Genomic DNA, 13,366 nt, shown 5'->3' with positions numbered 1-13,366 from the left:
TCTGACCAGTTGCTTTTACATATACAAAAGTCTAAGTGGAAGCTAAAAGGGAACAAAGCGTTCTCCATTGCTGCCCCCAGTTTATGGAATAAATGCCTGTGCACTTTAGACAGTCACCTCCACAGCCCATTTTTAAAACACATTTATACTCTCTGGCCTTCGACCGGGCATTATACATTGATCTTACTTGCCTTTGTTTTATTATGGGAGCTTGTTTGTGTTTTTATTCTATTCTAGTTGTTTTTAACGGTCCTGCATTTATTCACTTTTGGTTGCAGCACGTTGTATTTGCTGTGGTCGTTTTTAAATTGCTTTATAAATATTGCACACTGAATGTCTGAATAAAGTAATTAAACTTTAGATTGACTTGATAAGGGCCCCACGTAACATCTTAAAACATGAAGATGTTACGTAAAATATCTGTCAAGTTATCAACATCTAAATGATCATAACAACATTTTTCTATATATTACTAGCTTTTTATACACCACCCTTGTGAGTTTAATATAGAGTCCGACAATTTTATTATTGATTTTGGCCTATCATAGATATATATAATGAATATATTATCCCCTGTGCACCACAACGAAGCTTTTCACGTTTTTGCTTGAGGTAACGTACATATGGTGTCGTTTGTTTGTCCACCAGTGCAATTTCAACCTTGTGGTTTACAGTTCTCTCTCAATGTCTGCAACAGAACCATGGCCACTTGGTTTCTTTGTGCTAAACTTCAAACTGGATTGCCAAAAAAACATAGTGGAAAATCTAAAAAAAAATAAATACATTTTATATGTATATATTTATTGGTTGGATAGTGTATGCATTTCCAAAATTCCAGTATTAGTCAGGCTAATTTAAAACAATCAATCAAATTATTATATACTGCTCATAAAGTCAAAAACAAAGGGCAAAAAGTAATTTTGATAGTACTAAATTATTTTATTATCCAGTGGAAAAAAAGCAAACATTGCACCATAAGGTCACACTTTATTTGTATTGTCCAACACTGACAGAGTTGTGTATATACCTCCATGTTTGACTTTCACCCTTTGTTTGTTGTACTGGGCCAGTGATGCATTCATTTTAGTCAAGTTTGTTTCCATTTCAACAGACAGAAAAGCTCACAAAGGCGTTACTTTTTTGGAAATAATGATTTTGTTTGAGGAATACTGTCAGCTGTTTGGTTGACAGAACTAAGGATAAATTTCTTGTCTAAAATGAATTTCAACAAACTAAGACTTGTAGTAATACCCAAAGAAGCCTACATACCTGTGAGAGGCAATCTGGGGTTCGTTATTTGTAATGCAGCAAGGTCAAATTACGCTTTTAAAAAAGTTTTTGTCTTGGTTAACAATCACTATTGTTATCTATTAGATTATCCAAATTAAAGTTATGCACAAACGTTTCCAAATCATTAGTGAAAAGAGGAGAATGTGTTATTCTCTGATGGCACTGATTTGCTATTTGTATCCAAAGTGCATTTTGTAAATCACCAACTTGATCAACTGCAAGCCTTAAACTAATTTTGAATTAAGATTAGGTTAAGTTGAAGACAGCCAATTACATGCTCACTGCCAGTGGAAAAGTGGTTTGTGGAAGAACAAGATGGGGAGGTTTTTTTTTTGTTTTGTTTTTTTAAATCTTTTGTCATTGAAGTTTTGAATTTCTAAGGATCACAACAAATTATGTTTCTTTTGCCTAAATTCAAGGGTTTGTTTCAGTGAGCCACACTTTGTAAAATATACTTGGACAGACTTCATTGAACTGATGAATTGATAAAGACAATACAAAATGAGTCAGCGCCTTAAAGGAGGTATTACTTTTCCGTTTTGTGCTCCATATTCACATCATGATCTTACGTTGCCCGTGAATTGTTAATGTTCTGATTTTCATCTGCCAGATAATTACAGCTTGTGAATGCAAGATAGATAAACCGTGGGGCTACAATATTGTGTGGCTACAATACAACTTGTCCAAAAACAACACAGTAATTTTCAGTGAAACAGAGTCCGAACAATTTAATCTTGCTTTCAGTCAACTTGAATAAAATTTTGGCCAGCTAAAGAAAGTATGTCTGAAAACCTTTTTGTTTTCCAAAGATTATAGTAATCTGTATCAAATGCTGGTGAATAATACTACACAATGACACTGTGACAATGTCTTGGTTAGTCTTTTGTTGTAAAGGTTTGGCTACCAAGTGTAACAATGCAACCTTTGCAGAGGACAGGCTGCAGTTGAAAGAGGGCGGTTAGATAAGCGACCAGAGTCAATCCAAAGCTGCTGCAGCTTCTGGGTGAGACAAGCAGGTGGGACGTTGCGCCATCACGTTATCAATCAGATGACACTTTATTTATGCTGACATGGTATAACTGAAGCTGAGACCCTAAAACCTGCAGAGTGGGAATCCATAAACACTGAATACAACTACAGAGTGTGAGTGTGTGTGTGTGCGTGCGTAAAACTTTTACTGAGCTTTACTGTGTTTAATGCATAAACTACTGCAGCATACTTTCCGCTACCTTCCCCCTTTCTTTTCCAGCAGGACAGCCTAAGAAGGAGTGTAATCCTGGCCAATCCCTGTTTTACTTGGTGACTCACCCATCCAGCAGCAGAATGGCGTTCTTCCGGGGTCGTCCTGCGTTGGGGCCAAAGAGGTGAGCTCGGTGGTAGAAGCGCACAGACTGCAGCAGGGTACGTAGTTTGGTGTAGTCCTGAGCCAACTGGGTGCTGTTGACCGCACGACCCACCATGCTGCGGTACGCATTGGGCTCTGGAAAGAGAAGACACAGTAGACTGAGGAAGATAAGAGTTTATACAAGCAGCATTGGGAAGATGACAAAGAATGATGTTGTTGTTGTAGTCTGATCCTGCTCTTAGAATATCCAACAGCCAGTAGAAAAAAAGGATAATTGGCCAATTCACAGTAATACAGACAGATGGACATTGCTTCAAGGGAATAGCCAAAGCACACAGGGTGGCCTTGCAGAATCAGTAAGCCTAAGAGAGTGAAGCATTTTTACAAAAGGAGAAAGACTGAACTTTTGCAGACTCATTGTTGATTAACAACTTCACTGAAGATTTTTCTGTACCAGGCTGTTTCATCCTAAAAACATAGGCTGCTAACATGTCTGCTTTATTAGTGCATGTTGATATGCTGTTTATGAGAACTATGAAATGATTAACTGCACATTTTAAAAGATAACCTTTAATTCATCATATAAATGTCCTCTATATCTTGTGCTACCTCAGCAATTTACTTGAAATTATTTCCTTTGTTGCAGTCACATATAAAGTTATTAGACATATGCTGCTACTCTTAGGCTTAGGCTGAAAAAAAGGGTGATAATAAGTTTTTAATGTGAGGGTATTTTTAGATTTTCAGAAAATTAAAAGAAAAAAATAGTTTACCCCTATGCGAACCCTTGGATTAACCCTTTAACTGCTACTGAACTTAAAAATCCTTCATTAAATCTGCAACAGTTTACTTTAGTTCTGTAACAAATTTGTATTACAAGTGACAATACAAGCATGAACTGTTATACTGCATTTAGTTTATACTTCGAATTTAATTTACTACACTCAACCAGAGAGAATAATGATATGATTTTGGCAATAAAAACTATACAGTATGTTACCTTTAAAACGCTTTCTTTTCCTTTTACTCCTCTAAATATTTTAAATAGTATCAAAACTGCAGATATGATTGTAAGTCATGTGTTTTAGTAGACAGTTTGAAGTATGTTGCTGTACTGACCATTGCCCAGCTCCCAGGAGATGTTGTATTTCTTCCCAGCGCTGTACTTCAGGAGGCTGAGGGTGGAGGAGGTGTTCCAGGAGTTGTCTGGATTTCTGTGTAGTGCGTTGAGCCCCAGGATCAGGTGCAGGCCAGCACAGTCGGCAAAGTTGTACAGTTTGTCTAAAGACCTGGCTGGGAAAAACCCACAAAGCAGTTGTAACTTTGATTCTTTTTACGCGTATGGAATCATATGACCACATGAACATGATAGAAAACATGTGTAACTCATGGATTCCCTGATTCACATGCCCTCTGTTTCTATATGTTTATGTATACAGTAGCCCTTAAACCATATCTGTGGTGCTTTCTGCACCACAACTATGTATGTTTGCAACCGGCTACATTTTCTTTTCATTAAAAAAAAAAAAGAAGAAGATGGAAAGGTGTTGACATTATGTAACATTATGCACTTTTATTATACTTATTTTAAAGTCAGCTTTATCAAAACATACCTTCAGACTTGGAGGGAAACAAAATTGGAGCAGTATAGGTTTGTGTCACGTGTATACTACTGTATTTACACTGTGAGTACTATGAAACCTGCTTAAAAACTTAAGATAATTAATCAGTTATGATAAAAACAAATCCAAAATGAGAATTCCAATAATTAATTGTTTTTACATTAGCTACTGAACAATATCTAAGCTGGTTCTGCTCAGTTCTTTGTGGATCAACTGATCAGTTTATTCGCATAGTGAAAATAGAAGTAAATCAACCAGAAATAGAGCCCAGCTTTGAGGAATGTTTATCTTGTCTGTGGCGTAGGTAACATTGTTGTGATTAACTGTGTACAAAGTTGCTTCCACCACTTCAGCTTTCAAACTAAACCATTCAAACAACCAAAGAGGACAACATTCCTTAGCCATACTGTGTAAGTACTCTGTAAGATGTACTTGAATAAACTGACTGCACGTGGTGCAGGATATACCTGGAATGTATTCTGCAACCAGTTCTGAATTTCGTGTGTTCATTTTTACACACGACAGCAGAGTTTCTTCCTTCAGCAACATTCAGTGAGAAGAATGCAGACAGACTGATTTTCCCATCATGGACTCCTGTGGTGATGCGCTCCTCAAAGCATCAGGCACAGGATTGTTCTGTTCTGCAGCTGACTGCTCACTCATGTTTATGTCTGCTGTCTTCATTAGAACACATTATTCTCCCTATGCAGTAGAGGATAAGGCCAACTGCAGATGTTGGCATACAGTGAGAGTGCCAAAAGTGTCTGTTTATATTTTAATGTGTGACTGTAGGCTGCTCCTGGATATCTTAGGCTCTTGTTTTGAAATTTAATCTGTTTGGATTCATTCCATTAATGTAAATATTACCCTGAACTCTAACCCTTACTTCCTAGGTTCAACAGGGACCAGATGAAGACTGTGCAGGTCTGGTTCCTGCTAGAATTTGCTCTCAGCTCTGGATTTGGCACCACCTGAGTTTGCCAAATGATAGCTTTGTCCAAAGTGGAATGAAGACAAATGCAGAGCAGACTCGTGTGCATGTAAAAGGTTTGGATACGTGTCATGCCAATAAAAGGCATAGTATTTAAAAATGGATACAACTAGCTTCAACAGAGGACACATTTAAATAGTGAGTAATGCTTATTAAGTTATATCTGAACTCAAATGTGTTTGTGTATTCAGCATTTACTCCAACCCTTTATTTCTAGTAGAGCACTGGCTATGTATAATCCAAAGAGCAAATAGAGAGAACAGAAAGATTGCTTGTTGCACCTGGCATTAATCTGCTCTCTGCTAATAGCAGGACAAAGCCTGAAAAGCAAAAAATGTTTGCAGCAACAATAGCTTTATTCCACAAAGCTCTTTTGGGGAGTGTATATCTCCTGGGTAAACTCCCCGTTCTCTGTCTCATTAATAACTATCAATAATGTTATTATCATAACTGCTATTATTGTAACTTCTTCCCTTTGTGGTTGGAATCAGAGTGGCGTCTGTTTGCAGCAGCAGAGTTGAGGGCAACTGGACAGAGAAAGTAGGGCCAGATGTGGCTGTCAAGATGAGTGATTCCAGGCCTTTCCTCACCTGATATCTGAGCAGAAGGCAACCAGCCTTACTGCAAGACACAGCTAGCAGGCCTGCAAACACATCATAAAAGCATCATGAGATGTATCAAGCTACTAAAAATACTGTTTCTCTGCTGGCTGATCTAAGAGCAGTGTGTAAAATAAGAGTCTATGTGTGCATGTCAGGCTGGTTACTGCTAAATCTTTATACCGAGTCTAGGTCTTAAGCTTATGAAACACACGTAATGTCCATCACGCCACTCTTGTGTTAATCTATGCACGGTCTGAAGCATGTGTGTGGGAATGTATGTGAATGTTTTACTGTTATATCTTATTAGTATTTTAAGTATTCTATCTATTTTATTTATTGAATTTTATTGTTTTATTTATATTTTGATATTGCTAGGGATGATGCAATGATCGGGGACCATTCTTAATTTCGTAGTTCTCATGACAATGACAATAAAGTTTCTGATTCTGATTCTGTAACTGTTGTCGTATAAGCTGAAGGTGCTAAAAGATATTTTGCACTCAGTAATTTTAAACATAAATTTTGCTTTTCACCTAGACTATTAGATAAATAATTGCATGTTTGACAGCATACTCATCTAACGGATCTATTATACAGACTTTATAAATGCATATTTATTTATATGCATACTATGATTCCAGCTTAGCAAATGAAAGGATCTGTCATTTCTCCTGTAAGTTAAATGAACAGGGAAAATAAACATGCCCCCCCCCCCCCAAATATCTGAAGAAATCAACTTGGTACCTGCAAAGGTATGACCTCTATCATTATCAGAATTTTTGGACATATTTTTGATTTTCGTTAAATAACTAGTAATCGAAATGATTAGTTGCAGCTTTAGCAGTCTTAGCACTGTATTTATACTTATTGTAAAGAAGAGTTGAAATTAAGGCTGACCTAGACCCATTTTGTGTGTCCGATTATGGGTAAAAAAGAAATATATAAAATATATAAAATTCTGTTGATAAGGTCTCCTTTTTAAAATAAAAGCAATCCCCTGTTAGCCCATTGGTGAGCAGTTGTTGGAGTCTCTTTTTCACACTGACAGCAGCTTGTAAAGAACATACATTACAGCATAGCCCAGCATAGCAAAGCTCTTGCTTATCATCTAGGAGGTGGAGATCATGTGTTTTCTTAAAAGCAGAAACAGGTATATTTGCTATCCTGATGTCAGAAAATCTGCGACTTACTGGGGCAAACTTGACCCCCATACATAAAGCTATGCAGACACTAAAAAGCCTTTAAGATACAAGTCAGTGATCTTGGTCAGACAAAATGAAGGCACTGTAAATTAATCTATTTCATCTGTTATAGCTCACCATCACATCTGTGTGATGCTACAGCACAAATGCTCCAGGATTCAATGAACTCCAGAGACATACTGTGGTTGGAATTCTGAAGGGAATACCAGAACTTACTATTTCTGGATAATCACTCACAAACTTAGACACAGATAATCAATAAAGCAAACATTAAATTGTCTTTTCTGTTCATCCCAATTACATTTAATAATATCTCTGAAGCACTTATCATTATTCAGCTTTCAGTTTTTAAGAAAACTAAATCCTTCAGAAACAGGTCTTACATTGTAATGTGGTTTAAAACAGGTCTCAAAATTCTCAATTACACACAAAACAATGAAAGCCTGTCTAAGAGGTCAGACTTTACTGTACTCAGCTACAATCTTCTCTTTTATCTTACAAACAGTCCAGCCAGAAACAAGCAGAACAAACCCCAGAAAGCCGTGTGTGCACGGGTGTGCATTTGCTTATATGTGTGATTCTGCTGGCGTGCCTTTGTGTGTTTGTGTGTAGCGGAAAGAGTGGAGTCTGGATATTGTCAAGCTGTCTATCTGATAGAAAAGCCGGCTCTGTGAAGCAGAGCGGCCGGCAGCATCAGTCAGCGATATGCCTCATTTCTGCAGTTCTGCATATTCCTTCAAACACTGAGGTACACATATGTCTATTTGCACCAGGCCTCTATGCACTCACACAGTGTTTACTGGTTTACATACCACCCACATGAGCAGACACCCATTTAAAGTTTCCAATGAAATCCCACTCTTTTCTAGCACTGTGCTTTCACTAGGTTACTGTAGCTGACAGGACAGGTGTATTTTTACATGAAAGTTGTTGCTATTACAGCTTGGATTTGTTTCACTTTTGAGCTGCTAGATTCGCCTTCGTTATATCACACAGCCTCACTAAAATTTCATAAAAGTTATGAAAAACAGATTGAGACGAGGATCACACAACAGAGCTTAAAAAAGCAAGGGACGGCATAAATATAAAAACCTAAAATTTGAACTTAAAACATGAAGCACCATCAGGATTTCTTTTAAATCACAGAGATACTATATTAAGACTATATTTTTATTGTCAGTGAACAACCACATTTAACTGAGAGTATACATTACACAAAAACATTGCAACCATTCCAGACTACTCTGCAACATATGTTTTTGTGTACTGGGAGGAAAGTGAATGCAGGCTACAGATATGCAGACAGAACAAGTAGCCTTTCCTGCCTAAAATGTGAGGGATCATTTGGAATTTAGTTTCAGTGATTTATGAAAACATTTCTTGCTTTGAGCATCAAAAACAGAGTATATCCATGCATTCTCCACCATTTATGCCTTGGGAGACAAAAATACCAAGCACAGCAGAAATTAGTTTTCTGTTTTCATTAGATATTTAATTCAATACCGAAACAAAGTTGCCAACACAATTTACAACTACTAGTTGAATGGAAATCAGTCTGGAGTGGGTGTGTGCACACATTCACACACACAAATTTCAAACCCAAAATGTAACCATACCCTATTCTTAATGCCTTCACCTTTAAAATGTTATGATTTATGCCATAGGACTTGGCTTTTGTGCTCATTAGGATGACATGTCTGCATAATTTGACTGTGTAAACAGACCTAGGTCCCCACAACATGAGTAATACCCGGAACGCTCACAGAAAAAAAGACTGCAGCTGAGTTCTGGCTTGCTTTAAAAGCCAAATCAAAACTGAATCCTCAAGAGACATGTGCAGACAGGGTAGAAGGCTGTTTAGAGAAATTAATTGTGAGTCTTTTTTCCTGTTTATGGACACAATATGTTTTCCATAGATGCACATGTGGCAGTCAAGTTTCCAGAGTTCTTGAAAAGTGTCCACACTGCTAATGAAGATGATCTAAAATGAATTCTAAAACTTTTTATGTTATTTTTCTTTCCTCTAATGATTTAATAACTTTGTAGATGTAGGTGGAAAAGAGAGTTATGCATGAAATAAAATCACACTGAGCACACTGCCGCCCTGTAGGTGCTTGTAATTTTCTCTGTCAGCTGTAAAAACTCACAGCGCACTGGCTTAAAGTTTGCAGTGAAACGCACACTGTAAACTCAATGGGGAAAAGATGGTGGAAATGGCTATTCTGAAACAATACATCAATCAAATTATTGTTAACATGCTGGAGAAAATTGTTGATGACAGTTTATGAGGCTTTACCAGATGGATTAAAATTAATCTAACATTTATACTTACACACAACACGTGCGGTTACAACATGCAAGATGATGTCATGAAAGATTTGGAATTAAACTGCCCAAATATCCAGGAAAACTCAAGCTCAGTGCATTTATCATCGCCACCTCCATTATGGCTACAATTTCCAGCAGCTCCAGTGGTTCATCTCTGCCTTCTGTTTCTCATTGGTCGGGTCATCCACTAACCAGATCTTCTCGGGCTGCAGAGCAAGACCGTGTGACTGAAGCAAGATCATCTGAAGACTGATATATCCAATTATTTCAACAGCTAGTCAAATGCTCAAGAGCAGCTATCGATCAAACCGCAGTTTAACAATTCATCCATATCGGTGAAACCCAGACCAGTATACTGTTACGGTCGCTGTGCACAAAGATGTTAAAAGAGGTGTTTTGCTATGTTCGCGTGGTATATCTATGACTTACCCTGACGCTAGCTTGACACTGAATGTTATGGTTGCGCAGAGGGAAAATGTGGTTCTAATATACTGCGAGCCTGTGCTGCTCCACCAGCATGTTGCACAGAACCCAACGCCTCCATGTTTACACAAACACACATCTCCACATGGACTCTCCTTTCATACAGGGGGGCTCCACTTCAGCAAAACCATTCAGGTCAAACCACTTTTGTATTTTGGAAGAATGCAAGATATGTGGTGGGCACCTGTTTTCAATTCTGTTAGTAGAGGGGGACTGATATGTGTGTGCGTCCATATGTGTTGAAACCAGAATGTGAGAGAGAGATTATCTCAATCTGTGAATTTGCTCTGACTAGACTTGTGTGTGGCCCCCTTCTGTGAACCCAGTGTAAAGAGATGCAGAGCAGCTCGACAGGACTGGTGAGTAAGATGAGTGGTATGTTAACATACGCTGTTCTTGATGTAAAGTACAACAACTCTGTGCTCCTGTGTGTGTGTGTGTGTGTGTGTGTGTGTGTGTGTGTGTGCAAGCACTATTTTCCCTAGTGTTCCAAACAAGGCAAGAGGATGCAGCATATAACAAATGAAAGGCAGTGAAATGGACAAAATGACATCAAGTGTCTTTTATTGGCTTTGGGCCATGTAACTCAAACCACTTGTTGGGGGGAAAGGGTGTGGGTGTGTTTGGGGTGTGAGTGGTTTTCACATCTGTTTGGCAATGGCTGCTGTCTATCACTCCCTAATGGGAAAAGCACGCTTGTTAGATACTAATGACCTCATTGGCTTGTAAAGATACAAGGTGTGCGCAAGGAGTGAAATCCCAGGAGAGAAACATCACCATGTCTGTTGTATTTGTATGTACTGTGGAGCTACCTATAAACCACTACCAAACACAACCAAAGCACGAAGTAATACAGCAGCCATTATCATTAGCCAAAATTGTTGTGAATGATTCTTTTATTACAAACTGACAGACTGTTTAGTAACTTGTGAATCGAACTGAGGGTTCATCGCTGTCTAAGGCAAACAGTTGTCTTCATAACAAGATGATTAAGATGGCCAATCTGCAGCTTCTTTGCAATGTGCAACCAATTCTAATATTTGAACACCCAGCATTTACATTCAAAGCGACACCACAAAGTCAAATTCGATGAAGTTACTCTTCTAATATTATTGTATTACAGACAGGAAGTAATAGAAATAAAAGGGTTTTTTGATAAGCAAAAGAAATGCTTCTTGATGGACAGGCTAGTATTGCCAGTTGGCAGGGCGCTGAGACAAAATATAAACTAACTTGCATAACTGTCTAGGGATGGATAGTATTTTGTTAGCAGTCATACTGAAGAATAAGACCTACACCATGTTTGCTGCAAAACGATCTTCATCAGGTCAAGGTCCAACACAAGACATGTGTTCAGACTTGTAAGCATTAGAAGTTATTAGAGTTATTATGAGATTAATGTGGGGACTTGTTTGGAGTCTGAGACAGAGAAAGGAGGACATTCTGACCCAAAAAAAAAGAAGATTCAATTACATGAAAGTAATATATACATATGGTCTGACACTTTTGTTCTGTTTGCACCATATGTCCGTACACTTCATGTAAAGGAAAAACTTTAAAGCTTTTTACATGAAAATATGTATATTGTTGCTTTTATACTGTAGGATATAAAACTGCATTTTTACCATGTAACATATTTTACACTTCATAAACTGTTTACTTTTTTTGGCCAATGCAGGGCAGTTAAGCAAAGGGTGTGACAGTTTCACTACCAAAGATTAGTAACGCTGTCACCTACATAGAGGGTTGTTGTAAAGCTTCCGCCTCTTATCTGGTTAGCCATCTCGTCTCACACACCTCTGCTGATGCTGTAATTAAGCACTGAATGCTCTGTAGTTGTAGAGAAACAAAACTCCTCCACATACATAGGCTGGAATGAATGAGAGACTAGCCCAGGGCTTTACTGCCCTGAATCATCAAAGAGCTTGAACCTAAAATATTTTCAGGAGTCCTTTAAACACCCCACCTGCTTAGGATTCAGACACAGTGGCTATCTTCACAAGTTTTTAACAAATGCTTCTTTTAACACCTTCACCATCATATTCAAAAATTATACCACTGGCAAAGGGCAACAATGTGTTGGGGCATAATGGACATCTGCTACATTCCAGTTCAAAAAGGGTATCTTTGATCCCAGGCAGTGTGATGAATGAGGGTTATGAAGACCAGATCCCAAGCGGGCAGCAATGCAAACACACAGTATTCCAGACTCCCTTTCACTGCTAGAATAATCACCATAATCACAGCAATCATCTTCCACTCTCAAACTATATCCACACACATTACTTATGCTTCACTTAAACTGGAGGTTCTTCAGCTGAACGTGCAGAGCCAGATTAAACAGTTACTGAATCACCATCTTGCATAACAACTTTTATAGGTAATTATACATTTATAATATCAGATGCTGGGAAAAGACAGAAAATGTTTATAAAAATGCTACTACGTAATGTGCAGACCATACCGACTACATAAGCCATTTGTTATTTTGCAATTCAAATCTAATCACTTATAACTGCACTAATTAAATATAATTGACTGAATGATGGAATAACATTTTAGAAATGTATGTATTATTTTCATAATAATTCTCGGATAATACCTGAACCAATACTTTGCCAGTGAGTTCAAGCCAGAGAAAAAAATCCTACAGGTCTCTTAAGATGATAAAATCATCATATTTTCAGGTTTAAAAAAAATGATACATTATGAAATTAGAAGATAAAAATTTGAAGATTAGAAGACAAAAGTGCACAATTGCTAATTTAGCACAGTATAAAACACTAAAAAAAATGTTTCAAGGTTTTAAATTTACATTCAAGGAGACCTTTTATGGGTTTTTTTCATATCTATTATATTCTTCTGGAATGTCATGGAATAACTTTAGTCACAAAAACCAAAACCTATATATGTTATGTTGGCTCTCTACACAGGAACTCAGTTCTTTCTGTCTAAAACAGGCAGTTTTAGCTTTAAATCTTGTGGTCACTACTTAACGTGAAAAGATCTAACACTGCTATTTAGCAAACCTAAAATAAGCCCCTCAAATGTCTGTTTGGTAGATATTGTTCTCAGTGCCTGCTTATTGTGTGACATATAGGTCAAAAGCTGTATATACTTGTGCAACATAGAATGGAATCACTGCAAAGTCCTTTTCTACAGCTTGCACTTGCATGTCTGCAGCTTTAATCATGGACCTCTACCTTCAAAGCAAAGCAAACAGTCCAACTTCTGTGTCAGACTGACTCAAAATCACAATGAGGATCATCAGTGGTGATGAAAGCTGAGGTTTTTTTGACATTCATAGGTTTGTGCACTGAGAATTTGTTACTCACGATCAGCATCTAAGCATGCAGTTGTACTGGTATCTGATGGAAGAGATTTGCTGCAAATCACCTCAACAATGGTGCGTGTTATTGTACAAAACTGTCCTTTACCACAAAATTTAATTTAAGTTGAAGGATCAGAGTTTTAACACCGTGGAGGAGATCCAGCACGTTGCA

At 37.7% G+C, this 13,366-nt stretch overlaps 1 protein-coding gene across 1 annotated transcript in view; it reads right to left on the bottom strand.

Moving 5' to 3' along the window:
• The window catches only part of hpse2 (heparanase 2), a 50,367-nt gene that overhangs the window by 19,764 nt on the left and 17,237 nt on the right, over positions 1 to 13,366 (bottom strand). The window contains exons 4-5 of the mRNA XM_086258107.1: positions 3,755 to 3,928; positions 2,599 to 2,770 (exon numbers count right to left, since the gene is read on the bottom strand). Of these exons, the coding sequence (XP_086114233.1) occupies positions 2,599 to 2,770; positions 3,755 to 3,928 (346 nt within the window). The remainder of the gene's footprint in view (positions 1 to 2,598; positions 2,771 to 3,754; positions 3,929 to 13,366) is intronic.

This window comes from Aulonocara sp. 'chitande type north' Nkhata Bay, linkage group LG13, assembly GCF_057382095.1.
Source record: "Aulonocara sp. 'chitande type north' Nkhata Bay isolate Kocher_YH1m ecotype deep benthic linkage group LG13, A_spYH_male_GT1.1, whole genome shotgun sequence".
NCBI classification, from domain to species: domain Eukaryota; kingdom Metazoa; phylum Chordata; class Actinopteri; order Cichliformes; family Cichlidae; genus Aulonocara; species Aulonocara sp. 'chitande type north' Nkhata Bay.
The sequence above is the reverse complement of the archived record's forward strand: the minus strand, read 5'-3'. Positions and strand labels throughout refer to the sequence as shown.